At 39.4% G+C, this 11,910-nt stretch overlaps 1 protein-coding gene across 2 annotated transcripts; it reads right to left on the bottom strand.

Annotated features, from left to right (window-relative positions):
• Nucleotides 1-224: 224 nt before the first annotated feature.
• Nucleotides 225-10,188, bottom strand: vtg3 (vitellogenin 3, phosvitinless). Of its 2 annotated transcripts, none has more exons than XM_085133320.1 (28): nucleotides 10,075-10,188; nucleotides 9,750-9,770; nucleotides 9,489-9,640; nucleotides 8,164-8,415; nucleotides 7,923-8,084; nucleotides 7,688-7,836; nucleotides 7,453-7,603; nucleotides 7,147-7,304; nucleotides 6,148-6,313; nucleotides 5,932-6,057; nucleotides 5,425-5,643; nucleotides 4,931-5,148; nucleotides 4,737-4,831; nucleotides 4,510-4,634; nucleotides 4,331-4,432; nucleotides 4,101-4,220; nucleotides 3,816-4,005; nucleotides 3,629-3,716; nucleotides 3,329-3,514; nucleotides 2,991-3,081; nucleotides 2,719-2,887; nucleotides 2,439-2,548; nucleotides 2,273-2,347; nucleotides 1,854-2,051; nucleotides 1,196-1,338; nucleotides 903-1,041; nucleotides 707-799; nucleotides 225-518 (listed from the first exon to the last, which is right to left on the bottom strand). In XM_085133320.1, exons 1-27 carry the CDS (start codon nucleotides 10,178-10,180, stop codon nucleotides 713-715), a joined length of 3,798 nt encoding a protein of 1,265 aa, XP_084989446.1. In that variant the 5' UTR covers nucleotides 10,181-10,188; the 3' UTR covers nucleotides 225-518; nucleotides 707-712. The 2 variants fall into 2 exon arrangements, with proteins under 2 accessions (XP_084989446.1, XP_084989447.1); XM_085133321.1 differs by having other exon boundaries at nucleotides 2,273-2,335; nucleotides 10,075-10,187.
• Between the last annotated feature and the right edge of the window lie 1,722 nt (nucleotides 10,189-11,910).

The raw sequence follows: 11,910 nt of genomic DNA, 5'->3' as shown, positions 1-11,910 counted from the left end.
AGGGATTTCATCAGTACTGCTCATTGCACTCTTACTTAGCCGAAAGCTGTCTCAATAAGCGTGGATTATGCCTCCGTTACTGCGATGGCATGTGTGAGATATTCGGTTATATTGCTAATTACATTTAATCAAGAGACAGAGGAGCTCCAGCTACTGTGTAACTACAGTTTAGCCACTTAAATGTACAAATAGAATAGAAATAGAAAAAAGATTCGACACATTGCTGGATGCACAAACATTTATTGTAGCAGAATCAGAAAAAACAAAGTGTAACTCAAGCACAGTGGGCGTACTCGTAGGTACGGATTCACACAGTTCAGCTGATGGTGTTCAAATAATAACATGCATTCAAATGAATAAATCAGGATCTTTACAGGTTATTTCCAAACTGGTGACATCTAACAGATTGCTGATACATTTTTCATGCTCCTCGGTTTCATCACTGTGGTGAGCTTTTGGTCGCGCTGTTATCACTGTGAGATGAGGCATCTGGCTCCCATCTGTGCTCTGATGTCCTTCTGCAACAGAAAACAGATTTTAGACAGTAAGCAAAAATGGCACAGCTCCTCATTTGTTCACAAAAATTAATCAACTGCCACACACACAAACACAGACCAATGCTAACACACAAGGATCAACATAAAAAGACTCAGCCGATTACAGTGAACCCTCAGTTGTCCTAATCAGACATGTTTCGTTTGCTTACACATTTTTAGGCTTGCTCGTTTCTTTCTGTGTTTTCCACACGGAAACTGGTAGATGTAAATGGAAGTGGAACAGCCCGACGAGAGACTGTATACTTTTAACGAAACAGAAGAAAGGACACATCAGTGAATGATTAGCTACAGTGTATGAAGGTTTATATATATATAATCGTATGTAGTCAATATTTCCTGTCAAACCTTTGGAAGTTTGATGGTCACATCAATACTGTCGGATGAGGCACATACAATTGATGCAGAAACCTCCTTGTTGGCATTGCTCTCACATGTCTGGTTGAAGCCGGAAAGCAAAGCCATGCCTGGGATGTATCTTTCCATTCTGGAATGGATAAAATCCATTAACACAAAAAACATTTCAAGGAAGTTGGTTGAGAAGGTGATAAGAATTTTAAATCTTTTCTCCTCATGATAATCATTTAACTTGTCACAGCTTTTATTTCTTGGTAGAAGTTGGACATTTTATAGAAACTCACCTGGAGCAGTAATTCACCAACTCTTCTGGCACAGTGGCCCACTGTACTTTGGCTTCAAGTGTCGGCTTGGGAGCAGAGGACTGTGCAGCAGCCATCACCGATATTTTGTAGGGCTTACATTGAGCTCCCCAACTAATCATTGCCTAGAACAAACACAGTCAACGTTGAAGCACCACTCCACAAACAAACACATGGCTTTAGCGCTTTCTTTTAAAAATATGACACATTTAAAAAGAAGGAAAAGTATGTTATTAAAAAATAAGGACATCATTATCTACTCCAAGATTTTTACATGTTCAGCAGCTTAAAGGTCTGCTACTTTTTAATGCCAAACTGTTGTAATATTACTCTTTAAAACGTTTCCAAGTAGCATGCCATTGCTTATTAACTACTCTTTTTTTATTGTCTTGAGAGCAGAAATATGGGAACATAATGACACCAGCCTTTTGTTAAAATGTTGCTAAGGAATATTTTCCCCAGTGATTTAAGGAGGCCGTGGACATGAATAAAAAACATGCCAAACCTTAGTTACTGAGATAATGATTGTGACCAGGACACATTAACTGCTGATGCCATGCCATTAAACGAAGTCCTTGCAGTTTACACATCAAATTAAACATAAATCACTAAGAAAGTCTTGCTTTCATAGGTTTTCTACCTTAACATTTGCAGGAGACTGTGCAGAAGCGTCGACACACATCTTCCAGTTGGCGGCGTCTCCGACATGGGACACGATCATTTGGGCCTTCAGAGTGTCTCCTTCAGATGGGTTGTACAGGGTCACATCGAAACCCTCAAGGTTCTGGTTACCACTCATGGCAATGGCTTTGATGCTGACCACAGGCTCAGGTGTGGCCTAAGATATGAGACAGTACTTACTTTATATTAATCATCTTATGTCTTAAATTTATAGTAATACCAAAGTGGGTGTGGGTGTGGGTATTGTAGATGGATGAAATAAAGCTGAGGGAAGTGTTTTTTGCAGAATCAATATATACATATCTGTCACATATATTATTTTTAGTGCATGTCAGATTAAAAATGCAGAGTACTCTGTATTTGGCCTATTCAACGTACATCCATCATGATTTCTTGGCTGTTACGGGTTTCTCGTTCATTTGATGCGGAATTTGATCGCTCCTGGGATCCTTCCTGTAAACACAACATGGGAACAGGAAATTTTTAAATGATAAAAGACAGGAAGAGGTGATGCACATGTAACGTTACAGAAGTCTTCAAATACCTCTGCAATCCTCCTCATAGTCTCATACAGATGGCGGATGGTCAATGGATGACTGGCGGGTTTGCCATTAATCTCGAAGCGGATTTTCTCCACAGGTTTGGTCGCCTCAGCTAAAAAAGTGCATCATGAGCACAGGATACCTTTATAACCTAACACAGGCCTTCTTGTTGGTTATATGTGTGAAAAAGACATTTAAAAGTAGTAGTGTGTGTCATGTGAGTGAAGAAGCTCGACATAAAGTTCATCTGTGCATATGGTGCACTGAACTTGCTGCGTATACCTGGGACTACTCTGATGGCCGCATGGGTGAATCCCATTATAGAGTAGAGGGGGTATTCGTTGTTAAAATACTGTCTCCTGATGTCATAGTCCACACAGACACCCACTCCATACATGCTGCTCTTGGCACACATATTTGCCTTTCGACACCAGTTGTTTGGTGTTGGCTTCTGTTTGAAGGACAAACAAAAATCAAGAAGAAGAAGAAGAAGTTGTTGCCAGTTTTCAATAAATTAACGTGTAGCAGTAATCTTCCACAGGTGTTGGCTGTACCTGTTGGGAGTTAAATTCATCAGGTATCATTGGTGTCCTTTTAGGAGATTGTGGATTTGCAATGTTCCTTGAGACTGCAAACAGATTGGAGCTGTAAAATAGAAATGTCGGATTTATTTAGTACATTCAGCTTCTTGATGAATCTGAATGAATGAAAAGCACTCATTCTTGTGTTTTAGTTCCTGTGAGTTCCAGTTTAAGCTGGAGTGACCAGTTTATATAAAGTAGAAGGAATCACACTGCAGTGACTAAAGTAAAGAAAAATTGAGAGTGGTTGGTAATTGATCTAGTAAATGTATTTAGACCTGTAGAGGGACATAATCATGATCTTGACATACCTGAATGAAGCGAGTTCAAACTCATTTTTACAAGCGGGGATGTCAAGTTCGAACACTCGGTTTCCAACATTGAGCTTGGCAGAAAACTTCCATGGCAGCTCAACGGGAGCTTTGCTCTTCATCTCTGTACCGCACTGGAAAAGCTCTGTGTTGATCCCGTGGAAAAACCAGAAATCTTTTGTGAATCTACAATAAAAAGTGTAACAATAGAGTTAGGGTTTGCACCTCCAAAACACATTGTTTGTCGCATATACTGATGATAGTTGCCAAATACACTGGGTATCTATCTATTGAAATTACCCCACAACACCCTCAGATTCCAGTGAAATATCTGCATTCAGCAGGTCTACGAGATGCTGAGCTTGTGGTGGATTTATTGCAGCTTTAGCTATAGACACACATAAAGAAGCACAAATGTTTAGCCCAAGTACATTTTTCAATAATAAACAAATGTGATTGCCATTTGTTATAAGGTTTTATTCCTCACCGTTAATGGTGATCCCGGTGAGTGTTTGATAATATTTGGCAATCTCCACTGGCAAACCCAGGGTGGTAGCTTGCAACAAACGAGCCTCAATAGTCAACAAAGGCTTCGTCCAATGCCATGAAAGTCCTCTTTCCAATTGCTCAATGGCAGCCCACACAAGGGTTCCTTTAGGTGCAGAAGGACTAACAGCCTACATGCAAAATCACAGGACAGCATCTTGTAAGAGGCATCAAGGCATCATGTGTCTTTAATAGATCAGCAATGTCTCTGCCCATTTATTCTCACCGCTTTGATGTACTCAAGGAGATCCTTCTTGATGTTTACAAAGAAAAGCTCTTGTCCAGACGTGCGTGAATAGGCAGAAATGATCGGCTTATCATTTGGCAGCGATTCCCAGTTTTTAAGCTGAAAATGACACGACACAGTGGACACAGTGGACACAGTGGACGCCCACATCAATTGGCGTCATAGTACAGCTGATATTTTTCCCTCGACGTCTTTGATGTAATACTCACGACATTGTAAATAGCCTGAAAGTCGCTGAAGCTAAAATCGCCATTAAATCCAGGAATGCTGGGGCCAAACAGCTGCTTGAGTGTTTCAGCACGGATACCAAACTGGAATCAAAAGAAATAACAGGATTACAGTTTGTGTTTGGGAAAGGTTATTTGAAGGATATTATATGACGCTGTACCTCCATTAGCCTCATAATTCTACCGATGGAAAAATACTTAGTTTGGGTTATGATCTCAGTGGGCAAGACGCTTGTTGGACCTCCCAACAAATTAAATGAAGCAGATGCCCCCATCAGGAAATCATCTGCATTTGGAAAAGCAAAAATGGTCATTTTTATATGTGAGTGTGAATGTGTTTATTTAAAGTCCTCAAAAGTGGTCTAATTATTGGTGAACTTGAACCCACCATCAAACATGTCCATTTGGAATGATCTGCTGTTGTAGCTAAGACGTCCAAATTTGGCAGCGAGGCTTTTCACAGCCAGACTGCAGTAAGTTGACCTTTAGCAGAAAACACAAAAACAATTAGATATCATGTAAAATATACCAGTGAAAGCAACACCAATAAAGATACACCCCCTTTTTAATTGTTATACTCACATAATGTGATTGTCTGGAGTCTTGGATCTAGCTATATTTTCCAAGTAAGAGTATGCAAAGCTAGCGAGATGGATGTCTTTTTGTCTCTCTAGATGTGCAGTCAGTGTGGAGACAAGAGCCGCTGATGGCTTTGTGTTAAACATGACCATGATTGCCATCATGCTTGTCTCAGGGGCACAGTTCTTTTGCAGGAACACTTTCATGGCAATCTCTTGGACCTGAAAACATAAGCAATATAATAATCAGCTGTTGGGGAAACCAGGGTCAAAGCTCACACATTTGCCAGCTACTGTTAGGACAAAAACTATTATGTTCTGGCACAGTTTCAGTGAACCCTGAAAGACAACTGAAGACACTTTCCACTTGATTTTACCGGTCTAAGTTAAGAGAACGAAATACTTCACTTGGCCTAAAAAATGTGGCATTTTAAATGCAAGTTATCTGCATATATTAAAAAACAACAACAACAACTGCATGTCATGTAATGTTCTTACATTGTGGGGATCTCTGCGAGCTGTCAGTCTCAAAGACTGCATAGCAGCGCTCTGCACACGGCACGACACGTCTACGGGGTTGGCAGCGACTCCAGGGAGGAAGTTGATGATGGTTTTAATGCTGCCTGGATGACCTGCATTGCCCAGAGCTCTCAGAGCGATGATCATCTTAGTTTCATTGCGGTTTCTCAGGCCCTCATTGGCAAGGTCGAGCAGTGGCTAGTTAAAACAACAAATACATGTTTAGCCTTTTTCTCAAAAATGCTTGTTGACTTGCTTTATCATTTTACACATGGAGCCTCTCAGATAATCTCAGATCTTTTCTAATTATAATGGTTAATTTGGGGGAAAATAGTACTTGAAGTAGTATTATTTCAATATTAAGCTCAAAATGATTTTTTCTAGTTAAATTTGAAATATTACTTAAATAGTTATCTCAAAACCTTAACACTCCATTGCACAGATAATTTCTCATTACATAGCATACACCTGTTGATGTATGAATACCTGAACAGCAGCTTGTGGACATGGTGAATGATATGCGCAGTGTTTGTACACCAGAGAGCCAAAAGAAAACACGGCAACAGGCCACATATAAGGATGGGATTTGATGAATTCCATGTTCATTATTTCCTGCGAAAGATCGACATGTCATTTAGGTGATCGTTTTGTTGTTGTTTTTTGTTTGTTACGTGGTATCACCATCCAGGTTTGCTAACTCACTTTAGCCTTCTCAACCAGCTCAGGTCTGGGCTGGAGATGATTCATAGCAATCAGAAGGGTTTGCGCAGCTTCATTTGCAGTCACGTCTTTCGCCTGAAATCTCTTTTGCAGGAATTTGAGGACTCTGTCATCGTTGATCTCGGCAACCATGTCCAAGAAAAAGCGTCTAATAAGTGAAAAAGAAGAGAGAAGAGAGCTAATTATACAAATACTCCAGATAAAGATTATCCTTCAAATAAACAGATGAAGGGAAGGTGTGTACCAAAATGTTACAAAAGATATTCATAAGGTTTCAATTAAAAGCAGGTTTTAAGTTGTTACATTTCTGCCTCGCATAATATTAAACTATTCCTCATTGTTAATGCGCTGCACTAAATCCCTACTGGGCTGAGTCAAAGGATAATCAGCTGAAGGGGATCAGCATCAGACTTCAGAGGCAGCCTCGAAAAATGTTCTTCTTCATAATGAAAAGCTTTTTTAAAGGTTATCCGTAAAAGAGTCTCACTTTGAGCTTTAAAAAACGTGTTCTCGCTGGGTACAAAGATGTTCACAAAAAGTTAACTAATAACTTAATAATGATACTTTTATTGCAGCTTTACTCATAAAGTTTGTAATAAATCCCGTGTTAGAGGCTGTATTTACAACACCATCAACCGCATTCATTCAAATGAGCATACTCGACGAGTATTAGTGTCTTTAAGCATGAAAATGTAGCAAGTTTTACACGTCTGTGAGTGCAGATGAATTTCCATTAAATTTTAAACTCCAATTAAATAGGTATAGCAGTAGTATAACTAAGTAGTATTTTGTTGAATCACAATTGTATTACACAGTGCATTCAGTGCATAACAAATGTATTTGACCAGCACCCGACAGAGGGTTTATGTCTCATGTGCAAGCTCTTTATCAGACATTATTGTTATCCATGAATTTTGGACAAAAAAAGCAAAAAAAAATTGCTACATTATTACTTTTTGTAATCACCTCACAAACACTCACCTGTATTCATTGTTTTTTGCCAGTTCCACCCACATCTCATCCAAATCCCTGTCCTGAAGCATTCGCAAAAGCTGATACACCTTTAAGGTGTTCTCAGTTGTTTCCTTCTTAATCTGGTTTTTATGATCCTCAGCCATCTGTTTGATCATTGTAAGAGCCTGCAAACAGGAGCAGTGTACAGATTTATAGGTTAAAAAAGAGATTTTCATCAGTCATTCTTTAACTTTAGCTGTTTAACTATGAAGGATTTCACTCTTTTTGTTGTATTCTGGTGGAAATTTTGCTGCTACACCAGTTCATCCCTACCTTTGCTTTTGGTCCTGTGCGGTCCTGCATCACAAGAGGGATGTTAGCGTCGGAGTTCACTATTTTGTGCACGAGGTCGCCCCTGTTTTGCAATTGCCCGACGTTGGGAGGTTTACCTCCCTCACTCACACGGATCAGTACCATTTCCTTCCTGCAGGAGAAGTTTTTTTTTATTTGTTATGCAGCAGCTAAAGTTAATTAGCAGGTATAACATGCAGATGCCTTCTTGTCTTACTTTGCTTCCATTCTGAAACTACCGCGCTTCACATTGAAGGGGCTAAAGTGCTGTCGCTCGAGGCCATAAGCACTTTTGACCATGCCGCCCTCTTCTGTTGGTTGGATGGTGTAAAGGTATTGCATAGTGGAAATCACAGATTCTCCTCTCTAGATTGGAGCATATGCAAACAGAAACGGAGATGATTTAATTTAAAATCGCACAATCAGCTGCATTTACGACGAGACAAACAAACCTGTTTGGTCTCTTTGTCGAGGACAGCATGGGCCATTCCCTTTTGCATTGCTGCTTTAATTCTGCAGTTGTCGATATCCACAACCTGAGTGACGTTCATGTTGTTTGTTTGCTTGTTAATTTCAGTAGCGTAGTTGCTCTGACACACTCCATGGATTCCAGCCTACACGCAGAATAAAACTCGTGTTATTGACATTCTTACTAATGATGTAGACTAAAAAAATCAGTAACTGATGACTTACCTCCTCCAGCTCATAGACCGTTGGTGAGGTCTTGACAGTTGCGTGGAAGAAACTCAGCATCCCTCTCACAATGTTGACAGTGGTCTCAGTGACGTCAGGTGCTGCTTGGATTTGCCGAACATGGCCGTTGATGTGCTCAAACTTGAAAGGTTTGGCGAGCTGGGCAGCAAGACGCTGACTGAGCCTGGGGCGTTGAATGAAATCACATTTCCCCGAGATGCCATTGAGCTCTGCGAAGGTCACTTCTGAAACCTTGAAGCCCGAACAGAAAAAATTAATATTTTTCAGATTTTGAGCAACAAAACACATCAAATAACGTGTGACCCTACAAAAGTGTGCAGACATTGTCATTTGTATGTAGTATTATTAGCTTGCAAGTTCACAGTTTTGTAGTTATAACATTGTAAAGCAGAAGACAGAAAGATGCTGGAACATAGCCAGCGTCGCACAGCTGTAGGTCTGCAAACATCATTGAAATTAGAGAATTAAATTTTGTGAGGGTGTTGAAGCCTCAGTAGTGTCTACTCATTTGACCTCTGAAGAATCTATAGTGATGATTACATAATGTTTATTTGGTGGATTTATAAATAAAGTTTCAAATTAGCTGTCCAACATTGTGTTGCTGTGTATGCAAGTTTATTTATATAGCACAATTCAATGGCAAGGTGATTCAAAGTGCTTTACAGAGACATTAAAAAACAAAAAGAAATAAAAAGCATGATTTAAAATGAAAAAAATTAACAGTAGATAAAATCAGTAGTTAAAATGTAAGTTTTGAATTTTTTGGATTTGGTGCTTTATTCAAATGCAGCTGAGAACAGGTGAGTCTTCAACCTGGATTTAAATAAACTGAGTGTTTCAGCTGATCTGAGGCTTTCTGGGAGTTTGTTCCAGATATATGGAGCATAATAGCTGAATGCAGCTTCTCCATGTCTGGTTCTGACTCTGGGAACTGATAAAAGACCGGATCCAGATGACCTGAGGGATCTGGAAGGTTCATACTGGGTCAGGAGGTCACTGATGTATTTTGGTCCTAAACCATTCAGAGCTTTATAGACCAGCATCAGAACTTTAAAGTCTATCCTCTGACAGACGGGCAGCCAGTTAAAGACCTCAGCGCTGGACTGATGTGGTCCACTTTTTTGGTCTTAGTGAGGACTCGAGCGGCAGAGCTCTGAATGAGCTGTAGTTGTCTGACTGATTGTTAGGTAGACCTGTAAAGATGCTGTTACAGTAATCAACCCTACTAAAGATGAAATGCGCATCATTTATAACTTTAAGTAACCAGTGTGTGGATTTATATCACTGTCTGCTGCGACTCTCACCTGAAGAATGAATACTTGTGGAGATTCACCAAAGATCTTGATGTTGCACTTTATCCTCGCGCCAGACTCGGCTCGGTTGGGTTTGCCAGATCCAAATTTCACTTGTCCTTCATATTTGTACTCGTAGGTTTTCCTATGATTCAGGGTGAGATCTGAAAGGTGTTTTTATTAAAGTTAAATACCATCTAACTTAAAGCATTTGGAAGAGAATATTATTATTATATGATGGATTTATGATTAAGATTAAGGAAAAAGACTCACCATAACGAGCAGCTTGGCAAGCTAAAAGCAAGAAAGTCAAACATAGTGTTAGCATTATAACACACTGTAAGGTACACTATGAGTCTACATCAATGCTACAAAACACAATGCTACAATCAGGCAATAAGGTTCTAATCTTATCCAGGTATTAAGTATTTGCATGAATAAACCTGAATCCTGACAATAACAGTACAACTTTTCTATAAAGGACACTCACAAGGGACTTTTTGGATGTTCTTACCCAAACTTCTCAAGAGAAGTTAGAAGATTATTAAGTTTTGGGGTGCTATCCTCCTACAAGTAGAACTGAGTGAATGATACTTACTGGCCAGAGCCACAAGGCAACAGAAGAAGAAGACAAGACCCCGCATGGTGAGGGAGGAGTGGAGATCAGGTTTCAGAGCTGTGCTTTTATATGCATGAGCTGCCATTACTCATTGATCCTTCAGAGCACATCAGACGTGTGATAAGGACAAAGAACATAATAAAATAAACACATACTCTCTGAAGTGAGGCCGTGTTGACCCATGGCGCTGTCAGAGCGACACAAATGATATGTCAAAGATAATTTAAGGGGCAGAGCAGGTCGTCCGTTAATGGGAAGGTCACTGGTTTGATCCCCGGCTTCTCTGGTCTGCATGTCAAAGTGTCTTTTTACGAGATACCCCAGTGCCCAAAATCAGTCCGTTGGTGTGTCTTTAGAAAAGCATTATATATAAATAAAAGTTATCCTTTTGAATATTTTACAACAGTTGTGAATGTGTTGGCTTAAAAACTGTTGTTCACTGTTCGTAGACTTAAACTACACCTTTCTTGGCTGCTACTTCAAAGCACATTGTGCGCTGTCTGTCCTGCGTGCTGCACAACAACATTCAATATTTAGTATTTACTGCTCTTTACACTTAGCTAGATTAATGCGATGGTGTTGTATTTAGTATGTTGCTTTGTTTTGGGTTTTTTTTTGCTTGTTTTCTCTTCTTTCTCTCTCAACAGGTGATCCAGGAGATTTTTTTTCCCTTTCTCACTGTCCCTCTCCCCTTCTGTTTTTCTTTTCCTTCCTCTTTCTTTCTCCCTTTCCTATCCCTCACTCATGTCTGTCCCGTCTGTAACAACTGAAAATAAAATAAAATAAATAATAAAAACAAAGGTCGATCAAATGGACCAATACGGCAAGGCCGTGATGATCCATTTGGCAAAATAAATCCATTGGGTCTCCTTGTTGGTCTTCAGACAACAATTCTGACGGCTAAAGAACCAAATGGGACAGGCAAAAAATATATATATATATATATTTTTTTATATATATATTTAAAGCTTATTTATACGTTGTATATCACAGATAAACATTGTGAAAATGTAAATGTTTCATCATTCAGAAGAAGAAATAAACACATTTTTCAAAGCTCCGCTGCAGTGAGATTCGTGTCTCAAGTAAAGGGAGAAAGTTGTTTGCTGCCCGGGTTTGTGCTTTTACTTCTTAGACATCAGTGAAACGCTTGGTTTTCAAATATGTTCATAATACACCAAACACACACACACACACGCCGCTCTTCATTACAGATTTAAAGATTCTGCCTTGGCCTAAACGGGTTAACAAACATCCCTGTTCGCATGTGAAGTTTGAGGCTGATGACATAGAGCAGCAATCATCTGATGCGTTTGTCTGAGATGTGAGGGTCGTGCTCACATTTCACAATGCACGTCTGTCTTGTGCAATCACACCCAGTCTTTATTTCACCTCTAGGGTGATATGGGATATCATATTTTTGTCTTGAAGCTTGCAAACTTGTTTTAAATCATTTATGTTAACTCACTTGAGTGGTAGCCTGTCATGGTTTTAAATTCAATTGCAATTACAATCATGGATTCAAATGAAATAAAAAATGGCAACATTGTATCAAAATCACAGAAAAAATTATATTCCATATGTCTTCTGACAGATTTAAAACATCCTACTGTTTCAGCGTTTAAGACTAAATAGGTGCATTTAAAAATAAGAAAAATAATGAACGTTCTAGTTAAGGTCACAAACTTCATAAACGGGATATGGCCACCGTGACATCACCCTGGGGATTTTTTTTTTTTGAGCCAGATGAGTAAATATATTTAGAAAGACAGCCGCGTCCTCCGTTATCAGCTTCAACTGGCAGGCTTGTCAAGA

Source organism: Neolamprologus multifasciatus, chromosome 15, assembly GCF_963576455.1.
Source record: "Neolamprologus multifasciatus chromosome 15, fNeoMul1.2, whole genome shotgun sequence".
NCBI lineage: Eukaryota > Metazoa > Chordata > Actinopteri > Cichliformes > Cichlidae > Neolamprologus > Neolamprologus multifasciatus.
Note: the sequence above shows the minus strand (reverse complement) of the source record. Positions and strands in the feature narration are given on the sequence as shown.

What these genes read in the sequence shown, in the direction of transcription:
- vtg3 (XM_085133320.1), bottom strand. Translation starts at nt 10,180, where the DNA reads ATGGCAGCTCATGCATATAAAAGCACAGCTCTGAAACCTGATCTCCAC. An exon ending in AGCTGGTTGAGAAGGCTAAA is followed by an intron (nt 6,058 to 6,147) that starts GTGAGTTAGCAA and finishes GATCTTTCGCAG; the next exon opens with GAAATAATGAACATGGAATT. An exon ending in CTATGAGGAGGATTGCAGAG is followed by an intron (nt 2,348 to 2,438) that starts GTATTTGAAGAC and finishes TTGTGTTTACAG; the next exon opens with GAAGGATCCCAGGAGCGATC.